A 25,428-nucleotide genomic window follows, 5' to 3' on the forward strand; every position below is an offset into this window, starting at 1 on the left:
CACATCTGTTCCCACACTAAACAAGTATCTGTTCAATGCACTGTTGTATTTGTCCCTTTGTCAGCATGGTAACCAGTTGTGGGTTTTTTTCCTTAAGCTCAGCTTTAAGGCTGTTTCCAACTTCTCAGGCAATCTTGTGCAGGTTTATGATGAAACTAGTTTCACGTTAAAAAAAAAAAAAACAAACAAAACCAGAAAGCTCAACTCCAAGCCTGATTTTTCTGAGCTAATGGATGTCACAGCTTATAAGTGGAGCATCGCATTCAAAAAGGAACAAAGAGAGCAGATTTTATTACTGTGATGATGCATCCTGCTTCCAGTTGCAGCACAGCAATACCCGTCTGCCTTTTTTCAAGTTCTGCTTGCAGAGCTGTCACCCAGACCCTGCTGTCTTTCTTGCTTCCCTGCTCCATTTCTCTTTTTTCTCCTCATTTTGTTTACCACTTGTCCCACTCTCCCATTTCCTAATCTCTCTGCCTCTGGCACTCTCAGAACCACAACTCCCGGAGTGCTGATTAATCTCTTTACATTAACAAATCTCAGATTCAATATCAGGTGTTGGAACCCTACCAGGCATTGGAGAAGACTCTGACCTTCATCCTGGACTGCCTCAGCCCAACTCAAACATGACAGAAGGAAGGAGGTGCAATTGATTTAGTGCTTCCCACCTGTTAACCTGCATGGTTCACTTCAGAACCATGACAATTTCTGTAGACCTACATTTGAGCAGTCTCCAGTGATGCTTATTATTTTACACATCACGGGGTTTTTTTACTAGAATGAGATCATGGAGAACACCAAAACCTCTGCATAAACGTGTAGGGGTGTATGGTTACAGTTTTGTTGCAGAAAATCTGTGAAACATGGTCTAGACATTAGTGAAATGAAACCAAAATATATAATCAGATATGTAAGTAATACACATGCAAAATCTAATTTTTAAATTGCAGTCAGTAGACTTCAGTTCATAAAAATATCAGCAATGGGAACCATATGGGACTTTTATACTGTCTCAGTAATAGTATACCCCCAAGTTCCTCATTTCTCCAGCTCAGTTACAGAGTTCTTAGATAAATGTATGTGTATCTGTTTTTCTCCACACAATTGACTGTTTCATCTGGAATCCTAAGATGTGCTGTTGGTGGTCTTTGATGGGCTGGCTAGTTGTTTCCTGCTCTGCACAATGGAGAGAAGACTCTATTTGTGGTCTAGCTTGTTGTCTTCAAATTAAGCAACAGATGAGTTCGATCTCTTATGGACCTTTTCAACTGACTCTATCTTAACAAAGCAGTCTTCAGTTTTAAGAGGAATTTTCTTTATCTTTTTATTTGTTCAGCAGGACAATTGTGAGGCTGGATGACAGAGCACTACTGCTTCTTTCTGACATCAGCTGCATGAAAAAAATAGCATAAATTGACAATGCTGTAGGTTGTCTAATACAGGGGTATTTTTTGTTGCTCTGGAACAGAGACTATGTATGCCAGTGAGATACATATTTTAAGTGAGTATATACTTTCTAAAATTAATTCAGTTTATGACCTCTGTTGATCCTGACTCAGTGCCAGCTATATTTGAGTTGGTACCAGCAATATTGATGCCATATTTATCGGGAGCTGAATGGCAAGATGAGATAATCACGGTGCTTTTAGGTAGTAATAGTGATTGAGCTGCTTTAGAAGCAGTAAGTGTAGACGCAGGCTCAGCATTGCATTCCTCATCCTCAGTGTTCTGCTGCTGCTTAAACCTTTCTTTGTTGCAGTGTCTGCTGTGAGACCAGCTGTCAAGGAGGCCCAGGAAGAGACAATCTGTCAAACAGATTTCTAACTGATTATTTTCATTCACTTCCCCTGACCCTTGGTGAAAAAAATCACTGTATCATTTGCTGTGGTGCTGGTTCTCAGGTGTTAGACTGAGTTTTATGTTCCAAGAGAGTTACTCCCATTAGCTGCGTATCAGATGGTAAAAGCCGCTTGGGCAGGGATAAGTCCTGTTACTAAAACGAAAATTATTGAACTTGATGGTTTAATAAATCTGGTAATAAGAGGAATAATAAGTGAGAGAAAACTCACCTACTAAAAAAATATTCTCAAACTTGCACAAAGTTTTAGACTGTTTAAAGGCTGATTTCCTTGTATTGAATTCAAGGTGGGGGTGGTATCCAAACAGGAGAAAACGTGGCTAGTTAATGACAAACAGTACTTAAGTTCAAAGGCCAGAATAACTAATCAGCAAATATTATGTCTAGAGATTTTTTTCTCTTCATTATTTGTAGTTGTTACCTATGTGGTTTTTACTGTTTTGAGAAATGAAATAAATCAAGGTGATTCTTATCAACATATATTGTGTCCTGGTCTGAACTGGACAAAGTGCTTGCTGACCTTGAAGCCTGCAGTATTTTTGCTCCAAAGATAAGTTTGCCTGCTTCTTTGCATACACATCAAGAGTACTGTGAAAAAGACTTGAAACTCGTAAGAAATGTGAAACACTGAATGAAAACCAAATAGAGGTAACATAATTGTTTAATGATGACTTCTAAAATTAAAGTTAAGCAAGTTTGCATGTTAAAGCTCTCCTCTTCCAAACTTGCTGTTAGAAGAACCAAAAGTTTAGAGAGTATTTGCTTAATGGTATGTTATGGAAACTGTGTCTGTAGATTCCAGTTTTTTTAGCTACGTTGTGCTATGAGTCAGATCGATGGGGTTTTATTTCAGCTGGGACTGGGTTGAAAGCACTTTGGAAATAGTAGGTACCTAATGCAGAAGTTCTCTGCAGGTTTCTACAACAACGGTGTTACCTTCTTGGAAAGCCTCTCAGATAATACTACGTTCTTCATATTCTTTTGGAGTTTTAAGAATTAGTGGATTCTCTTTGTCTCCAAACCCAACAGAACTAAGACATATAACAGCTGTGTCTATAATCACCCGTTCTGCTTTTTATTTTACATTGCAAGGGCACTTACAAATGTGAAGGCCAAACAGAATGTAAGCAGGGTGTGAAGTTCATACTTTAGTGACCAGAGTGCAGCATTGTAATGTCGGTGCTTATACATGCTTCAGGATACCCTTTTCTCACTCTGTTGGACCAAAGACAGTATCTTTAGCTTAGTAATGTGAGGAATTTTCCCCCTCATATTCAGTTGTACAAACACCTAAGATGATCTGCTTCAAAAGTCACACTTCTGTTGTATAACATACCTGTTCAGAACTGACTGAATAAGAGAGGTGAAGTTTTGATGGGCTTGATCAAAGGTAATTTAGGGACAAGTTTTACAGATGAAATTTTTCTGTTTGATTTCATCGGGATTGGATTTTACCTGAATGCTTTTAACTCACCCTCCCACAACCACTCCCCCAAGTAATTCCTAGGACTCAGGCTTCACCGTAAGTACATAATTCATAGAACATTTGACAAGAGAGAGGTATGAATAAATGCAGCAAAGGATGGGGAAATCTAAACTATAAAATTAACCTGGATTATGAGAATCTGTTCACAGGAATTTTATGCTCTCTGAGAATGGCATATAGCAAACAAGTGTTAAATATTTTACTCTTGTTATTTAACATGGGTAATAGTAAAACCAGGAGTAATTCATAGAAGGTAGATTCAACTTCAGAAAAAATTTCCAGGAAGTCCAGAAGGTAATGAGAAAGTACATTACCATGACTGTAAGCTCTCCAAGATACTGATGGAGAGATCACACAGTGGGCTTAATGGAAAAGCCAGGCCTACACCAGAGACAGGATAGATTGGACCTGGGAGGATCTTGGTTTTCCATTTATAATTCTGATTATTAAGCACATTGCATGTTGTCCATGAGTAGGAAGCCAGTTAGTCAAAAGATGCAACAGTACTAAAAGGGCACACAGGGGAGGGAGTTGGAGCAGTGCCTTCTGCCCCTGGGAGAGACCTCTAGCTGTTCTGTCATGGCTGAACTACTTTCAAATGCGTAAAATAGTCACCCCATAAGATGATTTAAAACTCAGTAGATTGGGGAGGGAAGAGAGTGGTGTTAAGTAATCAAAGCTGTCAACTAGAAAGACATGGGTACCCCTCAAAGAAGGGAGTCAATTAAAAGAACAGATTTGGTTTTCTTTTTCAAGTATAGGCAGCATGTGTTTAGTTACAGTGCTTTGTAAAACTAGTGTACAAGGACTAAATGGCATTCAGATTTTGGCTGGGCAGGATCTCGTTAAACTAGCACCATTTGCATTTAAGTGGAATTAGGAGAAAGCCAAGAATTTTCTCTTTCTTAGTTATAAGGTGCTCAGGAAGGTAGCTGTTTTTTAAAATACAGGGTTAACATAGTTTCAGTGTACTTAATGCATTCCCAGTAGCCATATTTCATATGTTTTTTTAAATGTGAAAATCTTTTATAAAGCAGGATGCAAGGGAAAAGATTCAAGGTACACAGATGGCAGGAGACGGTTGTTTTCTGGTGAGGTTTCACAGATGCAAGCTGAATTATTCTGTTACCTGAATGTGTTGTTACTACATCAGGAAAATTAAATTCACTGTCTCTTTATGTGTTTCAGGTCGGCAAATTCCACCCTTAGATCCTCATGAAAATGGTAACAATGGAGCAATCAAACTTGGAAAGCAGACTTCACAGACGGGTAGGCGGTGCTGCTGACCCAACTTGATCTTTTTAGATTTACTTGAAAAAGAGCACCATTTGCTTTTTTTCACTGAGAAAGGACTTCATGATCTCAGTGATGTGGCTTTTTATCTTGAAAGCAGTAATTTCAATACTTCCCATGAGCAATAATGCAAGGACCAGAAGCAGAAAGCTTTACTTTAAAGGGATTTTGCTAAACCTAGTTGGAAAGTCCTCTCTAATATCCTGTCAAAATTACAATGTCAAAGTACTCTGATTCTCTGTTTAAACCAATGACTTTTTTTTTTTTTTGTTTTGTTTTGTTTTGGTTTGTTTTTTTAATAAAAAGATCCTTTTATATATAAAGTTTAGATTTGCTGCAAAACCTTCTCTTCTTACATTGCAAAGTGGACTTGGCATGTTTTTAGTGTTTTCTCTGTAAAAACAGGGTGAAAAAAAACCCCTACAACCTGAATTTTGGCTTATAGTTTTTCTGCCATCTTTCTAGCTGGACTGTGCTTCAGTATTTTTCTAAACCTGTAGCTTCGTCTAGTACTTTTAGTACATCAGCAAGAAATGGACTGAATTTGCTAACTAGAAGAAAAAAAAATGGATCCAAAGGACGAATGAGTGCAGTTTTTACAGGCTAGAAGTCAAAATCTGTGTCAGGAGGTGCTGTGTATGTGAAAGAAGGAGTTGTCATGAAGGAGACTGCTGGGTGCCATGCAGTGTCAGTCTGCTCTGGAAAGAAGTGAAGATGCAGCCACTGTGCTTTGCATGAATTGGTTCCCTTTCCAGGGCGTAGGCTTCATTAATTATGGAAATTGTAGAAAGAACGTAAACACCAGCTTAATCTCCACTACTTACCAGGTTTCTTCCAAATCTGTGCCCCAGACCAAAGTTGTCTCTGCTCAAAGATGCCACTTGCTTGGTTTCTAAAAGAGGGTGCCACAATACCCCAATCCTCATGGTCTCACTGCTGTGCTTCAAGAAGTCTTCAAGTTGGAAGCATTATATTTCTGTACAAAAACAGCTAAGAGAGCACAATATAATTTGGGGTTAAAGGCTAGAATCTAATAAAACAAACCAGAATGTTTCTTTGCAAATGCAATTCTGTGAATTTGTGGAGTAGTCTCCTCACTTGTTTGGCAGTGTGGTATGGAAGACCTGCTGCGTGACACCTTTGAAGCTTGATGCACTTGCAAATGCAGCATAGGAAAAAAAAAATCCAATAGGTGGCTATGAACTAGAAATAATGTAAAACTGTATGCGTTCTCCACTTTCATCTTTTATGAATGTTTGTGACTGAGATGATAAAATCCAAATTTATCTTCTTCATCTTTCATTGGAAATCAGAACTAGGGTGAGAAATGCGGGCTTCAAAACCAGAGCCTCTCCTGCATTCCACAACATTAATTTGTTCTCTTATGAAGAAAATTAACCTCACTGCACATTTGTTGGGGGACTTATGAAAAGCAAACAAAAGGGAAAAACAACTTTCCACAATAAATTATGAACAGGCAGGCTAGAGCTGGGCTTCTGTGTTTATACATAAAGACCAGACCTTATTGCTTAGTTGTGAGATTGCTTTGATAAAATGGCACTAATTATTAGGGCTTGAAACAGAGCCAGATGAACTCAGTGGGAACGTTTCTTTGTCTTCAGAGGGCTTTAAGTAGTTATAGAGGGGAACAGTCCCACTGGATTTTATTTAAGCAACTAAACTGCATTGTTTTTTCACATAATCCATTTCTCAGATATTTTGGACACTTCTGAAAGCACTCATACTTGAAAATATGCCCTTGGATAATAGACAGACTCAGACACCTACTGTGAGAAAGGCTATTTTGGGTAAACTTTCAGTTGTCACCTGTACTTATACATGATCCATATTGCTGCTTCACTGCAGCAACTATTTTACAGATAATCCAGGGTTACGTAAGTGCAAATTCAGCAGTCGTCATTGTTGCTAGCTGGGGAGGGAGACAGGCTTCTTTGGGGAACGTTTCATTCCATCCAAGCAAGTCTGCCAGGGGCGCCTGGCTCTTTCACCTGGCTGTTAGAGGGAGAGGTTAACCTGGCCTTCAGCGCTAAAGAAAGATCAAACTCGGCAACATTACAGATGCATATAATTTATGGGATCTTTGACCCAATGCTGCAAGAGGTCTGGTTCTTCCTAAATAAAACTCAGTAAAAGGCGAGACCTGTTACCAAGAAAACAAGGTGAGATCGAACCCATTTTTAAAAGGTGTCATAAATTTTACTTCAACGTATGGTAGTTATGCATAACTGATTTTTAAGCTTTTATAAATATTTGTGGCATATTTCTTTTTTTTACCATGACATCTCAAAACTCATTAAACCTTACTTGAGATGTCTGAAAGCATTATAAGACATTTCTGTGAGTACCTTGTATACTCTAATTTATGCTAGAACTGGCCGTTGATGCTGATCTGTATGGGATATTGTCCTAAAGAACCAGCTCTTACAGCTACCATTGAGCTGTATGTGAATCAGAACAACTTCATGAGTTATATGTTAAAATTCCTTTAAAAATTGAAGTTGTTGCAATTGTTCTCTGGCAGATTTTTAAATTCAAATGCTGGCTAAGTAGGCTCAAAGATACTTTTGCATTTTGTGGGCCAAATCTAAATCACCTTATTCTGCTTTTAGTCAAGAAAAATACTTACATGAATAAGGATTCTGATTGTGTACATTCTTGAGATTTGGGTTACAGTAAGCTTCAGTAGGGAACTCTGAAGTCACAGGTGAAGAAATAATAGGCTGCTGTGCAGAGCAGCTCGCATTTTTTTTGAAGACAGGGTTTGCCTTTGACAATGATGTTGCCTCTCTGCTGTTCATCAAAGCTGAAGTGCAGCTTTAACCTGCCTCTTGAAATGGCGGAACGGTTTGTTTTAAAAATTGTGATTTTTCAAATGTAAAATTAATTATTTCTGCTTCCTTTTGTTGCCTGTGTTTCTTGGAAAGTATCACCACCCTTCATAAACAGTCATAAAAATGATATACAGAAAACTCCCAAACTCTGAGTCAAAAGTTCCAGCAGCAATTGGAATTCTTCTTAGTTAATGGCTTGTGAAAAGCTAAATTCAGGTTACTCCTGGGGAGATTCCGATTGGAAACGGGAGGAAAATGTTTCACAATGAAAACAGCCTCCCCAGGGAAGTGGTGGATTCCCCAACACTGGACACTTTTAAAACTCAGCTGGACAGGGTGCTGGGCCATCTTGTCTAGACCGTCCTTTTGCCAAGAAGGGTTGGACCAGACGGATCCTTAAGGGCCCTTCCGACCTGGTATTCTATGATTCTACAAATTACTGTACAGGAGCACCTGACTCTGTAGCTGATCTGCTCTAATACTAATAACTGCAGTTCCAGACTGGCCAGCTGGTGCTGGATTTGTCCGAGATTGGTTTTCTCAAGAGAGCTGGCAGCAGGACTGAGGCACAGGCTGCAGTGCCAAGGATGTTTGGTGGAGCTTGTTTGCTCTGTGACTCAAGACTGTGACTGTCCAGTTGTGGGTGACTTGCTTTTCTGGCTTGTCATGAAGTAGTTTAAAAACAAGATTATGAAGGAACTAGTTTTCATATATGCTCTGTATATGTGTGTGTATATAAGTACAGTTTTATATTGTTATGCTGACATGTAGTGTTTTTTCACTATGTCTCATTCTCATATACTGCACATTGTATTCTGTAAGTACATTTTTTTGTTAATCATCATTTGACCTTTATGAACTGAAAGTTAGGGATCAAAGGTAGCAAGAAGATGGAGGTACACATAGGTACAGTTGTTGACTTGCCATTCTTATGCATGAAAATGGCATATTATAGAAAAAGTTTGTCTTACAGACTGAGAAATCTAAAAGGCCATCTTTATCCAAGATTTGGGACTCAGAAGTAATAACATGACACTTAAAAAAAAAAAAAAAAGAAAATAAAAAAAAATATTATTTTGTTCATGGTACAGCAGGTCTATCTAAACTGCTACAGTGTAACATGGGTCTGTATCAATACCTAGAGAAGTTACCTGTCATCCCTTGTCTTTACTAAACCTTCATGGCACATGGTAATAAGCGTGACTAGATATATTATACATGTGAGCACTCTGACTATAAGCAGACCTTTTCAGTAAAATGATGATGTATTTTACTATCCTACCCTTAATTATTTAAACCAGAGTCAGTGATAAACTGTAAGTTTAAAATCACCTGCAAAGTACTCTTCCTCTGTTTTGTTTATATAAGGGCTTTGACTGGGCTGGACCCACTTGCTTCATGTATGGGATGCTGCAATCTGTTAATACTTTACCTTCTGTTTTACCCATTAATTGTATCATATCTAATAATATTTTTTGCCCTAAAATGTAGTTTTTCTGTTTTATTTAACCTACAATGATTAATGCTAATAAATGTTTTTAAATACCTCTGATTTGGGGATGTCTTTGGTTTCAATAAAGCAGAACAGAATCAGTCCCATTTTTCTCCTAACTTGCTCTTGAAAAAGGGCTGTCTGCAGTCTGTGGATTGCTTACCTGGGATTTAAATGCTGCTTGAAATGTGTGTGGCTGGCCTTTTAGCAGAAACTGAATGCATTCCTGGAGGGATCCTGCAGTGCAGGTGAACTTTCAAAAACCAGAAGAAGATTATCTGAAAATCCCTTTGCTAAGTTACTTGATTTAACCATTAGAAGAGAGGTACCTGAGTGGCCAGTATGAACTTGGAAATTCAGAATAGTGGCTATCCATAGAAAGTGAGCTTACAGTTACCACTTGCTTTGAATAGCAACCCTGACTAGTATGGATCATAAAACACTTTCTCTTTTGTATGTTTTTATTTTGGTGGTACATTTAATTTTTTTCCCCTACTTTCATGTCCAAAGTTGTCTTTAGGAGTTAAGGATTAACACTCCCTTAAGAAGTATGCAGTATTTCATACCTCTTAGTGCTATTGTTTCAAGAGGTCTTTAAATTCACTAGAAGTTTTTTGCACTGTCTGGCTCATATTTTCAAAGTTACTACCACAACTGTGAGGACTATGAATTTTTTCTTAAGGAAAACCAGGTTTTTGGAGTAAGGCTTTTCTAACTACCATGATAAATTCAACGCACACCAGTATACAAGAAGCACAGTAACTCCAACAGCAGCACAGAACACCATTTCTCTATGTAAACAGAGAGCAGTATTTCAAAGGGGATTCCATAGGTTGTGAGTTTAGTTACTGCTTGAAGATACCTGGCAGGGTCTGTTCCTGATTTAAAGCATTTGTAATCACATTGAAAAAATTACATATCTTATCTCCAGTTATGTGTAAATAAAAATGAACCCAGGTACATAACTGTAGACAGTAAAAGGTGATGTACTTAATTAAAAAGGAAAGCCTAAGTAAGCCCCTCTTAACTATTACCAGTGTGTTAGAAAACCAGAAGTGAACGCTGTTTTTCCTTTCAGTGTGGAAAGAGAGTTGTGTCTCGATGGATCAGTCCTTGCATTGTCAATGAGATGTTTTACATGGCTTGGAAGCATGTTCTTGTGGTGCTCTAGGTTAGTTTAGAGTTGAATTTAGCAATGAGAGGGGAGCTGTACAACTGGCTGGAAAATAAACCTCTTCTGCTTTCCTTCGGAAGATTGAAGGTTGTGTCTCAGGCTACTTAAGGAAAAGTATTTGACATTTCGGCCTTCAAAATCTTCACGATTGCAGCTTCAGTCTTTCTGCAAAGAGCATCATAGGACACCCTGCTGTGATCTCCTGAGCACTGTTCTGAAATCAGGACAGCAAGGCTGATGAAATAGTTCCTGTACCTGCTTCAAACCTCCACCCCCTCACCTAATCTGCAAAAGTGCTTAGGCTACTACCAGGTTTGTGAAATACCTCCCTTCTAAGCTGCAGGCTTTTCTTTATTTTTTTTATTTTTTTTCCCTTAAGGGTGCTTTACATAAGGCTACAGAGTAATTTTCTTAAAAGTGTTAAAACACTCATGGGAGAATAGACTGGCTAAAAGTATTTGTACAAATGTCTCCATTAATTGGTGTAGGTTACTCCCTAAGGACTCGGCTTCAGCGATAGGATCTGTTCATGTGTAACGGGGTTCTTGACCATTAATAAGATCTGCTCTTGATTACATCTATTCTTTAACAGCTGGACCATGGGTAAATTCATTGCTTGATATAAATGCTCCCTCACTGTCCAAAAGTAAGACTCTTCACTAGAAACTGCAGAATCAATGGTTGGCCACATTTAGCAGGTTAGATGAGGAATAAGTAATAGCATAATATAGCATAATACAGCCTTTTTTGTGTGTCCGAAAAATCTACTTCAGATGGGTTTCCTCTCTTTCAGTCAAAAAGAGTCCTTATTACAAAATGTCTATATCTGATACTACCAAGTGGGTCTTGATGAAGATTTAGTTTGCATTATCACTTACCACTGCTGTGTATTTTGTAGGAATATGAAGACAGACTCATGGTATTAGCATTTATAATCACCGTGCTTTCAGTGGATACGGTGTAGAAGTGTTACTGAAATTGTTTTGTAACACAGTTGTGAAAACATGAAGATAGTATACTAACAAACTTGAAGTGTAAGAGACCTGTATTAACTTGCATTTAGCGTCACACCAATTAATAAGGCTTTAATAAGATGTCATTATTCAGTGCAGAATAGCTTAGCACTAGGATGGAAGAGAATTGTGAAGCTTATGGTTAGGTATTAAACATTTATCAGCTTGGGAAGGATTTATTTTTTCTGACTCTTAAATTACTCCAGCCAGAAATCATTTTTATCCCTGAGACTCCCTGAACTATTTAGGGAAAAAAAAAAAAAAAAAAAAGCTTTCTTTGAAAAGTACTGACCTTGTTTTCTCAAAACCTCACTGAGAACCCGAGCTTTATCTTTCCCATCATCTGTCAAAAGTTCTTTGAGACACACCTTACTTATAATGAAACACTCAACATTTGATTGCCACACACTGGGAATTTTAGAAAACAAAAATGCCTTTTTGCTGAAGTCCATTTAATTCACTTTTATTTTACCTAGTCAGTGCCGTTCCTGCTCCCTCCATGACAGCAAAATACACAAATAAGATAAATGCCTAACAACTAAATCCCTGTTTCCCTGCAGCAAGTAGAGTACTCTGGGGAATTGATCTATTATGGACTAAGAGAGAGACAATCCCTATGCTTCTGATTACATATTGACAAGTACTAATCAATAAGGAAGTCAGCTCACATGTCTAAGAGATGCCCTTGAGGAAAATGAACATCACGTTCTTTCCTCTTTGTCAATATAACATGACTTGGAAGGCAAGTGATAGCATTGCTGCTACTGACTTAAAATAAATAGAATGTAAATAAGAGGATAGTAAAAGTTTCTCTCCACTTGTTTAATAGGGTTGAAATGTAGGTTAAGCACTTTATAAAAGAAATCCTTGCTTCTTGTCATCTTCAAAGAATGTGCCTGATTTGCTGACAAATATATGTCAGGAATTTTCAGAGGTTTAGTGAGAAACAGCAATGGATGCAACCTGGATGACACAGTGCATTTGAAAATCCCATTACAATATTCTAGCTCTGCAAAAAATAAAGTCATCAGCAAACTTAGAATCTCTACCAAATATCAAAGTTCCTGTCTGTGTTCATCACTCACCACGTGGGACAATTTTGCACTGTAGATATTTAACAAAAAAGCATAAAAGGTGTAATAGGAATCTAGTAAGACCCCTCAGAAAGAAGGATGTTAAAAATAAAGACTTAAATTTTCTGTGCTATTTCTTGAGACAGTCAGAAACCCAGATGAGAATGAAATAGCTTTTCTGGCACCATTCCCTTTAGATATACCATTTGTCCTCTGAGTTTTACCAGACTCTGTAGGTCATTCCTCGTTCTCAGGGAAAATTTGCTTTCAAGGTGGCAACCTGAACTGCCTGCTGGCACCCAACCAGCTCTCCTTCCACCACACAGCCTTTGACATCAGAATGGTTCTCCCCATAGTTTCAGTAAGGGGGGGACAGAATTCTTATTAGCAGCTGACCGTTTCTAACAGAGGTGACTCAGTTTCTTGGCAGTTTTGAATACAAAGGAGGGTTTTGAGATATGCAGGAAATATGAACTCCTAGTGATCTAGAACAGGGCTCTCAGCAGATAAACTTACTTCCTTCTGACAGAGATACCAGAAAAGGAAACGCTTTTTTCTTTTAAATAAATTTTTCACCACAATCTTCTGTTTTGTTTTGTTTTGTTTTGTTTTGTTTTAATCTTTTCAGGAAGTTAACTTTCTGGAGAGGAAATAGGTTTCCTGAAATTAGAACAAAGCCAGAATGTCACATTGATTACAAAATTCTGAAGAGGGAAAATAATGTTTAGAACTGAAAAGAAGGGACAAACAATATGATGATGTCCTACCCTGAAAGATACTCTTCATGGTGGGTCACAACCCCACCAAGGTGATAGAGAAGGAACAAAAGCAATGTCTGAAATAGAAAGCTTGGATTTAGAGTAAAAAAGGATACCACATTATAAATGGTCAAAGAATGCATATACATGCATTTCACGGCACAGTCTTGTTAACACTGTTGTTATCTTGAGAACCCTAGCTAACAAATGAGCATAAACAAATAAAAGATTAAGGGTGCATCAGGTGCCTAGACTCCACCTGTAAAAAATGATACTATATCTTTACCTGTGGGTATGCCTGAATTTACATAGTACAAAGTCCACTGAATAAAAGATGATACCCATTCATGTAGGCCATGACACACCGGTTACTGAGTTGGAGCCCTGAACAAAGGGCTTTGGCTAATACATTCCAGTGCACTTACATAGCCACCCTGCCTGCATAGTTTAGTTTTTCATGAAGCTTGATTCTGGCTGAATCATGCCTTGGAATGATGGGTAGTTTTTCACAAAAAGGGCAAATTGTTCCAGAAAATACTAAGGAAGAAAGGATGAGGTGGATTTGCATTGACTGATTTAACCACAGCATATAGTATGTACTTAAGTACTTGCTGCTGGGACTATAAAGGCCTTACAATAACACAACATCCATCACTGAAAGATAAAATGGAGGGATTTTTATTTTATTTTTCACAGGAGGAAGTAGATGCCTTAGAAAATCCACAAGACTTGAGTCATCAAGTCATCACAGTCAGCGGCCATGGCTTTCAGACACCTCGCCTCATCTCACTGCAAATCACACCCCAGTGAAAGATGCACACCATGGCAGAAAATTGCACCCTCTGTTGTGTGATAGCCACAAAGTACAGGGCCTGAAGCAACTATCAGATTAGAAGGAGAGCCTCCATCTGAGAAGCCTGTTGCACATCACATCAGTGACAGTGAGGTGAGGGTGTCTGGGAGCTATGGGTTTCAAAGCTCTGGGAAAGTGGTTACTTAGCTATTTGGCAAAATGACTCAGCCCATGTCTGGTAGTGCAGGAGAGCATGAAGTTATAGAGGCTGCCTTCTGACAGGTTTGCTTTTGAGGAAAGCTAGCTTTTTTGGTGAAATGGTGCCAGAATTCCCATGACAGATCCCTGTTTCCTGAGACATTTGAGGAAAGATGTGTTCCCTGCCATTTTCAACCAGCATTGGAAATTTTCGTTCCGCTTAGCAGGAGATGAAAGGCATAACTAAATCCTGGGTGTTAGATAATTCCAATGTGTATTTTAAACCAGCCAGCCACAGGCAAGAAATTAGAATTTGGGAACTGGTGATTTTCTTTTGGTATCCCCAGGTCATGCGGGAAGTGTAAGCAAGCCATGTTTCAATCTGATTTCATACACAACCATGTCATAGAAAGTGTGTGACGAGGTGATACAGAGATCCTCTGTCATATTTCACAGTCATCTGCAATTTTGAACAGAACTGTTACTATAATGTCACAGTTATAATTTACCTATGTCTTTCATACTCAGAGCTGGTCTGCGAAGAGTGAGATTTTGACTGATTATGATGGAGTATAAATTGTCTCCCTTCTCCCATCAGGGTAAATGTCTCCAATTTAGCTATCTGTCCTCTCTTCAACTGCCATTCTTCTATTCTTCTATTCTGTCACTGAATAAGGACAATTTTGGGTCAGGGCTTTGTGGCCTTGAGGCTTGAGGTTGCCTCTGTGTACATTGCATTACCATGCTGTCAGGCCTCCATGGCAACTCCATCACTTTCATCAGAATTGGTCTCTGTATTGCCTCATACAAGAGTGGGCTTCATGAGTGTTTCTGTGCATTTCTAAGTTTTCCTGTGAGGCAACTGAAAATATTTAATTTCCTTATGATGTCACCTGGTACCTGCTGATGACATAAGGAAGTAATGTGTTGCATTTTACTAGCTACTCAACTCACACAAAGGCAACAAAGACAGTGAAAACTGAAAACGTGTAAAAGTCTGTTTAAGCTCATCTTGGGTAAACCTTACTGTTCTAGTTTCTAGAAAAGTAGTCAGATAACTGGTAGATACTGCATTGGTCATCCCATCAAGCAAATTACTTTTACCTGCATTTACGAATTAATCCATGTATGTTATCCAGGCTGAAACAATCAGCATTCGGGTCAGTCATAATGTGGCCAGAAGCCCTCCCAGCCTATCCAGTCTTTTATAATGAGCTGTTACTGAAATTTATTAGAATTGAGTCAGTGGCCCAAGTGAGTCATTCAGAAACCTCTACCCAGTTCACCCTCTAAGAGACAAACATAAGATTGAAAACCTAATTTCTCTTTTCAATAAATGTAAAGGAAAAAAAATGTTAAGAAATATGTGTGCTGTCACTGAAATACACAAGCGTTTCCAAATACATGACAGTTTTAAGGAAGAGCCTAATTCTCAGATTTAAAATGTGACAATGAAAATATAATGATGCAGTTCCTTGCTTTGCTGTCCATCAAAGCTATCCAGATCAAGCTTCCTAAGATTTGCTGAAGATTACATGCCAGTCTTGGAAACTCAACTTAGAATGTGAAAATTGCCTCAAGAGTGATCTTTGTGGCTTAGCCATCCCTAAGATTGAACATCCAATATTTTAACTTGCTTAAAAGCTTTGTTACTGATGCATAAGCCAAAATCCAGCTCATCTGTTTCTGTCACAATCGTATTGTATCTGAACAGCTAATAAGAGCAAAATGCAACTATTTCTTTTTTGCCTTTGATATAAGTGAAACTGAATTCACCTGGGGACTAGTTTCTGGATAAGAAAGCACAGTTTTTACTAAGCCACTTTGAAAAGCTGATTTTTTTCTGTTATAATAAAGAAGTGATGTGAAATTCTTTCCCTTTCACTGTATGTGTGAGAGAATGTTCTTCAATGAAAGCAAAACACGTTTGAATGTTCAGGGTTGAATGCTCCCAAGAGTATGGGAAAAATTGTTGGAGATACTCTTGGAGCCATTCATATTCACTCTGAACAAATACTGGTGCACAAGGGAAAATTCAGACAACTGGTAAAAAGTGAACGTGGCACTCTGTAAAGAATAAATGTGATGGATTCAGATAATTGCAAGTATTACATAGATCCTGGGCAAAATATTAATAAGAACAGATATGGGAAACAAATAGAAATTAATTCATAGGCAGTGGCTTATGTAATGCTAATCAATATATTTTTAATGGAAACTAGGTGCATTCAAGCAACAAGATGAGACAAAAATGAAGTTGTTTGAGGTAGATGTATTGATGTAATACACATGGATTACTTTAAATCATTTGATGTAGCCCTGCATGACAATCTGGTAAAAAAAAACGCATTACTATACAAAATCAATTTACCTGTATCAAATGCGCTGTGAACCAATTAGCATCTACATCAGCATTTTCTACTTTCTTCTAATGGGTTATTTAACAGCTTCAAAGGAGCCAGCAGTTCAATGTCTTTATCAGTGATCTGGAAGAAAACATAAACTCTTTTCTGATAGCTTTGCAAATGACACCAAAATTGCTGGAAAGGAAAGAATGAAGAAAACAAAATGATATAAGGGTATTTAACATGGTGCTTCAGATCTTAAGCCTTAAACTAGTGATTAAAAATAGGATGAGTCTCAGTGTGCAAGAGATACTACTGTCTGGTCCACTATAGATTCCCATTTTCCTTATTTCTATTATTTGCCTTACTCAACAAAGGAAAAAACGCAAGGAATGCTCAGACACAGGAAAAAATCATATTCCAGGTTTGCAGTGGCTGACTCTGCTTTTCTATTAAATTGCTATTAATTTCTATTAAATTGTTTTTTCTCATACTAGGCACAAAGGAGGAGAAGAAACACCTGCCTCATTTGAAGGTGAAAGGAGGGGAAGCTTGCTGGTCTGTCTGTCTACTAGCCAGCAGGAAGAGAGAGGCAGGAGCAATGTGGATTAGGAGAGAGGGAAGGGAAAAAAAACAAACAAACAGCAAAATAGGTTTCTCTGCGACAGGTATGTAGGCACAGGAGCAAAGTAGCAGGTGAGTGGGTGCGCTCTCCTAAACTTCCCTGTTAGCGCTTGGTGTTGGGGGAGGAAAATGGTGAATATTCATGGTTGTAGGTGGAGAGCCGTGCGCAGGGTTGCAGTGCCCATAGCATAGGTGGGACCTGCTGAAGGGCAGAAGGGACTAGGTTGCCCACAAGGAAGGGGAGTGTCAGGGAACTATGCACAGCATGATAGATCGCTGGCCGATGGGCACACATGGGTTCGGAGTGGAAAGGTCCCGCTTGGGGTAATCCAGGTCAGAGCATCTTTTGGTACATGGGGCTTTCTGCAGGCCTTTTTACCTCTTGCAACTTCAGAAATGCTGTCGGGTATTCCAGCTTTGCCTCTGCAGAGTGTTCATACCTGCTTTACGGCGACTCACCGAAGTACCGGAACAAAGCCTGAAAGACATGTCGCTGGTTTTGTGCAGTGTATCAACTGCATATTGCAATCTAACAGGTCCTCATGCGTATCATTTGTACAATTAAGCTATAAATAATTCAGTATTTGGCAGTCAAAGATTCCATCAATAATATTATGCAGACTTTTTTCTTTTTTTCTTCCCCAAATGCAAAGTAAATAAATATTTCATAAAAGATCTCTCAGGTAGAGTGTTCAAACTTGTGTGCAGACACAGGACATGTCTGCAACAAACAAACCTGAGTGGGGAGACAATTATAGAAATCTTGTGTCTTTGCTCCTAGAGATGATGAATTAATCAAGAGCAAAGATCTTTCATGTGTATATTGGTCCCGTAATAGAAACCTTAGCTTCCTGCATCTGTTAGAGGAACATTTTGGGCACTTGTTTCCTGCCACAAGACAAGGGTAACAGAGAAAGAATTTCTAGGAGATGCACCCAACCCACGAAAGCAGAGTGGCTGCGGATGCCCACAGGAGCTGTAATTTTGCAAATCTGCAAACTCTTAACTTTATGCATATTAGTATTCCTCTGGATCACATAAACATGTGCAATTGCAGAGCCAGAGCTTTAGCTGGCATAAATGCTTGTGATTTAATTGATCATTCAGAATGCAGGAAAATCTTTATATTATCTGGTAACAGACTACAGGGGAATGAGTATTTCCTCATCAGTCACTATGCAACCGATTGAATACACTGACAGCTTGAGTTTCTACACGTCTCCCCTTCTTTTGCTCTGCCCATTTTCAGGCTTTCAGCTAGTTTGATCTTTCAGCAGCGACAAACATTTCATTCTCACGATCATGATACCTATTTATTTTTAAAGTGTTGTTAACATAGTTTTTACTGTCTCTTTCTGTCCGGCCCTGCTTAACTGATGTAAAAAATAGCTGTCTAAAATGTTCTTCCTTGAGAAAAGTTGCTAATTTTTCCCCAGAGATCTTCTCCTTGTTTCTGTCTTCAGTCAATTCTACTCAGATTTGTAAGAAAGATCTAGCGCTGTTTCTTCAATGTGTGTTTACTTTGTCTTGTAACCATTGCAAACTAATGTACTCTGGGAAGACAAGTTGGATTCTTCCCATTTGCAAATACCATTAACAGAACTGTGGACTAAATTCCATACGCAGCTCCAAATGACACACTCAATTAGGGCCTGATCCAATGCTTATTAAAGTCACTGGAAAAATTCCCCCTGATTTTAATGGACTGTAGCTCAGGCCTTGGAGAATGGACATTTCCACTGTGGATGATCAGTTTAATCTTTGAGCATGCTGGAATTTTACACAGTGATAGGCATATAGGGCTGGAAAGGACTTCAGAGGTCACATCTCAAAGCAGGATCAACTAAATCTGAACCTCCCAACAGATGTCTAACCCGTTCTTAGAGATCAGTGACTGGGACTCCATGGATTGTGTTTCCAGGCAATCTTTTTCATTAATTACCCTTACACTTAAAAAGTCTGCTCTAAATCAGTTCTTGCTCCAACCTACACCTATTACTTCCTATCCTATTTAAAGTAAATGAGAGCAGACTATTTTCTTTCTCTTTGCAATAGCTTTTAATGTATTTGAAGAGTATTACCAAACATGTGAGTCAACCATGTCTTCCTGAGGCTAAACAACCATGGTATTTCAATCTGTTCTCATGTTTCAATCTGTCTGTTTTTTGGATCTTAATCATCTCAGGTCCTCTCTTCTGGAATCTCTTCAATTATCCCGCATCTTCCTGAAGCATAGTGCCCGAAACCAGACACAGCACTTCAGTGCAGGTCTTAGAGGCACTTAGTAGAGGGAAAGCACTTCATGTGTCATGCACAGACTCAGTACAATGCTTGTCTTTCACACACTGATACAACATTATTTGCTATTTACCTTGTGAGCCATTAGAACTGAACCTACTCATGATTTGCAAATGTAATCTGAGGGCTTCCTGGGACCACTCAGCAGATGTTGAGGGCAGAATTAGCATTTCAGAGCTGCTGTGTGTTAGCAGAGCAAATGAAAGGGGAAATTTGAATTTGAATCCCAGTTGCCAGATGAGTTCTCCAAACCGAGATTGAGAAAGACCGTGATGTTGTTTGAAAGAATATCAGATCAGAAAAGAGAGGCAGTGACCACAAGGCACCATCATGCTATTTCCGAAGAATTACTTCTCAGGTTAAGACTGTTATTTAAGGCAGTTTTTCTCTTCTGGAGGTGAATTACAACTATGTACTTATGTTTGTATACTTACCTATGCTTTTTGACTTATGGCTACTTTTTTTAGCAAAGTGCTTGTGCATTTTTAGAAATGCAGCACCAGCAACCAAGAACCAACACACACATTCCATATTTTGCATATTGAATTGTCTCATTACAGCCCTCATGAATGTATATGAACTGTAAGAACCAATTCTTGAAAACAGTATTCAAAAATCCATTTCCTTAATAACTTTGTCCTTTATCAAAGGATTAATGCCTTTTAGCACATTTGAAATTGACTCAGGAATCATTCAGTTTAAATGCTACTTTAAACAACAAAGACAAGATACCATTTTTGTCATGTTCCTACATAAGTTAATGGTCTAGGGCATTTCTGTCTTCAGCAGAAGAGAATTGGGTTCAAAATATGAAAAGTACATCAAATTTTACACCACAGCTATTTATGAGAATGCCATTATGTATTATTGGCTTCTCTCTACTTGAATATTCAGCACTGATTGTATGTTTTTATAATAAGGTCACTAGGTAAATAAATACACTGTAGTTGAACAAACTTGAAAATATTTAACTAAGATCTACTTTTCCAATCTGTGGCAATATTTTAATAATGCTATAAATCTTCAATAATAGTGTGGACTGCAATTTTACCTTTGATTTACAATATAACAAGTGGGCCTAAAATTATATATGGAACTCATGAGCAGTCAAGTATATGATGACTGAGTCTGCTGTATGAATAGTTTCTCATTTCAGAAGATAAACAGCAGCACCAAAAGGCCAGGTATTTCCTTAAAGGGAAATTAAAACATACTCTTACCTTTATACCTTTGCATTTTGCAACATTCACTGACTTAGCAGTGCAGGATGCATGAGATGCTTCACAGAGGGAGACCTAGAATTTTCCCATTAGCACAACAATAAGGCACGTGGTTGCTTTCTCTGACCGTCTTAATAACTCCAAGAAATCGCAAAGAAGGTCGTGATACTGGTTTTTTGCAAGACATTTTCAAGTTCAGAATTGGTGGGACTGAATAAACTACCTGCATAATGAACAGTGGAAAACACTGTTACGAAACTGAATCTAGTCTGCTGCTTCTCAGGTATAGAGAGAACTTCTTTAATATTTAATAGCAAACAGTTTTGACAAATGTCAAACCATTACCAAAGTGAGATATTATAACAACGATATTGAGTTCACAGTGTGAAAAACATTAAGATCTACAAACACATAGGACAAATGTTGACCTCAGATTAAGCAAATGTTATCCTTTTGCAAGCAGTGATGAATACACTAAAGACACTTCTGGAATGACATCATGATCTCACCAAAATCAGTGAGAAGAGTTCAACTGACTGCAATAGAATCAAGATTTCATTCCATAACTGTGCTATGAGGTGTTAAAATGTAATGAATCAGATGTTGGAGAAGGTTGCCAGATATCACTGATCAACAGCACAGGTGTTATTTAACATGAAAAATGACATCAGTCTGGATGAAATAAAAGCATTAGATCAGAAATGATACTAAACACAACAAAACAGATTAATGCATTATTAAGGTTCTCAATGTGTTCAAACAACTAAAATTACATTAAAACCCCATTAAAAATAACATGTTCATACATAATTACCATTAAGCCACCCACTCAGTGTTTATGTACTAACTTTGCCATTACTGTAACACAAAACGAGCAGATTGAAGCTAGACAGGCAAACACTGAGCTGGGCTCACTGGGGAGGCTGTGAAATCTGTGTCCTTGGAGGTTTTAATGACCCCACAGGACAAAGCCTTGAGTCACCTGGCCTGAATTCAGCTTTGACCCCCCTTTCAGTTGGAAATTGAACTACAGCCCTCCTGGGGTCCCTCCAGCCTCAGTGATGCTGTGATGCTCACTCTGTGAGCCACAGCTTGAGGCTGTGCCCTGTCCTTCATTCACTGTCTCTCTGTATGCTGGTGATAAGGATTAACCCAGTCCTCCCCTAACTGTGCACATCTCCTGATGTCAGTTACATCTATCATACAACCATGTCTAAGAAGGTGTTTGCACTGAAAACCACGCATGGGAAAACCTGTAAGACCTGTTGTCATATTAAGGAGAGAAATTAACTTCTGGTTCTCTAGATTTTCCTATACAAGAGATGAATAAAATAATTAGAAAACAGAGGTACTTCTGTCTTCTGAATCTGCATAGAGGAAGCTTCTTTTGCATTTGTACTTTTTACTGGTTTTTTTAAGCCCATTAAAAGGAGAAAAGACAGAACCTTTTGTGGCATTTAGTATTTTGCAGCAGTTCCCCATGTCTTGATCCTTTGTAAGCCAAGGCCCAGATCTTCAGGTATATAATCACCAAGTAATTCTGGATCTGAACTACTGTTTCTGAGAAGTGTACACTATGGCTTAATCTTTGGCAGATTCAAGAACAGAAACAGAGAAAGAATAGAGGCAATAGAGTAAGGGTCCATGTTAACAGAAGAAGAAAAAAATATACTAGGACAGAAAAAAACACCTCCTGTCTTCCAGATCCCAAGAGTAAGAATGCATAAACAGAATGGAACATAGGTTTTGCTAACAAAGCCCAGCAGACCACCAGACAGTAATTTAAAATATTGCTCTGTAAATAAAGGATGTAATTTAAGATGCTGTTTTATGCACATCATAAAACAAGTCTGTAGCAGGAAAACTGCAGCCACAGTAGTTGCAGACCTCTAGTGACATTTCCACATATATGCCACATAACTCCACCTATTGAAGCCAATTCCAATCAGGTAAAACTGCTCTGAAGTACTTTCCTAGAGCACTGCTCTCTTATTTCTTCTTCAGCCAGTGATGGTATCAAAAGTCACATGGGTATTTGCTGTTGGCAAGAGAGGCATGGAGAAAAGTGCTGAAGTAGGCAGGCGAGACAGTGGCAGGCCTGGAGGAGAGGCAAGCAGCCGAAATGGGGGGTGAAGGCTCTGCTGGAGCCAAGGAAGACCCTGAACCTAAATTACTCAGAGGGTCTCCCCTGCTGAATGGCCTCAAAACCCTTCCTTTGTGGTTGGGGCTGAGGTATGGGTATTCACCAAAGAAATGATATGATCCACAAGTCTTACCATGAAAAGCTGATTTTGAAGGTAAAGCATTTAAGTAATTTCAGTGTATTTATTATTAAGATGTATTTTTCAAATGGGTTATTATGTCCCTATACATGTTCTTAGCATACCTACACCAGACTGCAAGGGAGAAAAAGTATGTTATTTTTTCTGACTTAATTTCCATCACCTGTACTCCAACCTTGCATGAATACAGACCTGTGTATCTTACAGCCAGATTCTTCAGAAGTAGATTTAGGACATAGGAATCATCAAGGTTCAGATGGATTTGGCAGTCTATCTGTTTTTCTTGTTTGTTTGCTACTGGTGTACTCAAATATCCCAAGATGCACCATCTGCTTGGAAGTGTGGCATTAATGAAAATGCCTACCATGAAAACACTGCCTGACAAAAAGTACAAGCGAGGAGGATGGCGAATACCTGGTTTTCCTGCCTACTAATAAATAACGGCTCTTATTTCTCATTCAGGTTTTACAAGAGCTTGATCTCTCTCTACATCGACTCCCTGTTAACTTTCCTACGTCTCCACCCAAGGACAACTTTCCTACTCGAGGACAGTTTCTGGCCGTTTTCCAGGCCTGTTTGAGAGCCAGGCCCATCCCCTTCGGTGCCCGGGTGCTGCCTGGCAGGGCGGCAGCACTGCCCCTGGGCCAGGCCGCAGCCATCCCAGTACGGGTACTGACAGCTGCTGGGCGCTGGCTCCAACGCCTCACCCGTGAGCAGCCCAGACACAAGCCAGGGCTGCCAGCAGCCACGGCAAGTTTGAGACTATTTGCCCCCTTCCCTTTCACCATTGCCCCTCACGGACCGGCCACCCGAGAGGGAAGGGACAAACATGCCGCCCGTGGGCCGTGAGGGCCGTGCCCCCTCCCTCGCACCACCGCCACGAAGCCGGAGGGGAAGGAACCCGCTGAGGCTCCCCGCCCCCGAGACTACAACTCCCGGCAGCCCCCGCGCCCGCCCGCCGCACAGCACGCTGGGAATGGTAGTTCCCCCCGGCCCCGCTGCCGCCGCCCGCAGCGCCCTTCCTCTTCCGGCGATTCGCGGCGCAGGCGTGCTGCTCCCAACCGCCTCTGCCCGAACTCTCCGGGGTTTGGGGTGGGGGTGTCGCTTCTCCCCGCTCCGCTCCTGCGTCTCGGCGGCTCCCGCGGGGTCTCGCCCCAACCGGCGGTGCCCGCGGCCCGAGGAGGGAGGGGAGGGGGGGGGGGGTGCTTGTCGGATCTCGCCGGCCGGCCGCTGAGCCAGGTGCGCGGGGAGCGGGGCCCGCGGCGGCCGTGCGCGCAGCGGCAGGCGGCAGCGCCCGCTCCCGGCCCCGCGCGCAGCCGCCGCCCGGCCTCCCCTCCGCCCGCCCCTCCTCCGCCTCCTCCCCCCTCGCCGTCCGTCCGTCCGTCCCCCCCCTCCAACCGCCCCCCCCTCCTCCTCCCCCGCTCCGCTCCTCCTCCCGCCGGAGCGAGCGAGCGAGATGGCGGCTGCCGGGGCTCTGGCCAAGCACGAGCAGATCCTGGTGCTCGATCCGCCCACCGACCTCAAATTCAAAGGTGAGGGGGAGCCCGGCGCGGTGGGAGGGGGAGCAGCGGGGACGGCCCAGCCCGGCGGCGGGTCCCGTTTCGCCTCGGCGTTCGACCGCCTCCAGGCGCTTCGTTCCACCCCCCCCGCCCCGGGCCGCGGTGCCGGGCCTTGCCCGCCCGGGTCCGTCGTGGTGGTGGTGGTGGTGGGGGCGCCGCCGAGCCGGTGAACGGGCTCCGCCGCCGCCATCTTGGGATCCCGTGGGGACTGGAGAGCGTGTTGGCGGCTCCGGCGGGGGCCCGGGCGCGGCGATCGGGGCCGCCGCCCACCCCCTCTTGCCCGTCCCCGTCACCCCCCCCACCCGGCCCCCGCGTGTTCTCCCGTGGCCGTGTCACCGCTCCGCTCGCCGGAGCAGCGGGGCCCGGGGAGGGGGGAGTCGCGCTCCTGTCATTTCTGTGGCCGCCGGTCCCTCTCCGTGAGGTCTCCCTCTGGCTGTAGCGGGTAGGACAGGCGCCGAAGGGGGCGACCGAAGCCTTGCCGCCGTGCGAGGGAGCGGGGCGCGGCGGGGGGAAAGCCTCCTCGGGAGGCTGCCCTCACGGCTGCGGGCGCTTGTGGGAGCCCAGCCGGTGTCCCCGCCGATGTCCCCGCGGGGGATGGTGCGGTTTTGCACCATCGCTCCAGGGCTGTGCGTGGAGGTGATGTGCCGGCACTCGCACCCGCTCCCCGGTGCAGCCTGGCGAACGACTCCCCGCCCGTTCCCCCGAGCTGTCATGTGTCAGGCGGGTTCTCGGTACGTAAACAGGCGGCTCGCTCCTTTCTCGGGAATGAGGGAAAGGAGCCGTGTGCGTTTCCGAAGTTTCTGTGTATCGGGTAGTGTGGGCCGACCGCATGACTGGGACCGGCGTGACATGCTTCTGTCAAAATAGGTCCCAGCGAGTGCTGTTAGCATGTGGAGATTTTTTCTCTCCTAATAAATTCGATAGTTGTGAAAAGGAATGCTCTTCCAAGGATGAGTGATCCTTGAAAGGTAAGAGCATAAGGAAAACCAGGATAGAATAAGTAGTTTTCAGTAGTATCCAGTAACTATATTTTATGCCTATAAGGAGCATTGAGAAAAATCTCAGAACGTTTTAGGTTTAGGATCAGCAATATTATTTATTTTTTAAAAA

The 25,428-nt window shown here is 41.1% G+C and overlaps 2 protein-coding genes across 4 annotated transcripts in view; both read left to right on the forward strand.

Annotated features, from left to right (window-relative positions):
• Positions 1–13,924, forward strand: part of RAB31 (RAB31, member RAS oncogene family) — a 70,151-nt gene extending 56,227 nt beyond the window's left edge. For 2 of the 3 annotated variants that reach the window (XM_033010646.2, XM_033010645.2), the window contains exons 7-8: positions 4,533–4,613; positions 13,696–13,924. In XM_033010646.2, the coding sequence (XP_032866537.2) occupies positions 4,533–4,613; positions 13,696–13,892 (278 nt within the window). In that variant the 3' untranslated portion in view covers positions 13,893–13,924. Of the gene's footprint in view, positions 1–4,532; positions 9,033–13,695 lie in introns of those variants that run through there. The other variant, XM_042798222.1, reaches the window with a different exon arrangement.
• A 10,190-nt stretch (positions 13,925–24,114) lies between these two features.
• VAPA (VAMP associated protein A) overlaps positions 24,115–25,428 on the forward strand; it is a 37,624-nt gene continuing 36,310 nt past the window's right edge. Inside the window, exon 1 of the mRNA XM_042798224.1 lies at positions 24,115–24,291. Within this exon, the coding sequence (XP_042654158.1) occupies positions 24,216–24,291 (76 nt within the window). The 5' untranslated portion in view covers positions 24,115–24,215. The remainder of the gene's footprint in view (positions 24,292–25,428) is intronic.

The sequence above is a fragment of the Tyto alba genome, unplaced genomic scaffold (assembly GCF_018691265.1).
Source record: "Tyto alba isolate M040663 unplaced genomic scaffold, T.alba_DEE_v4.0 Super-Scaffold_27, whole genome shotgun sequence".
Taxonomy (NCBI): Eukaryota; Metazoa; Chordata; class Aves; order Strigiformes; family Tytonidae; genus Tyto; species Tyto alba.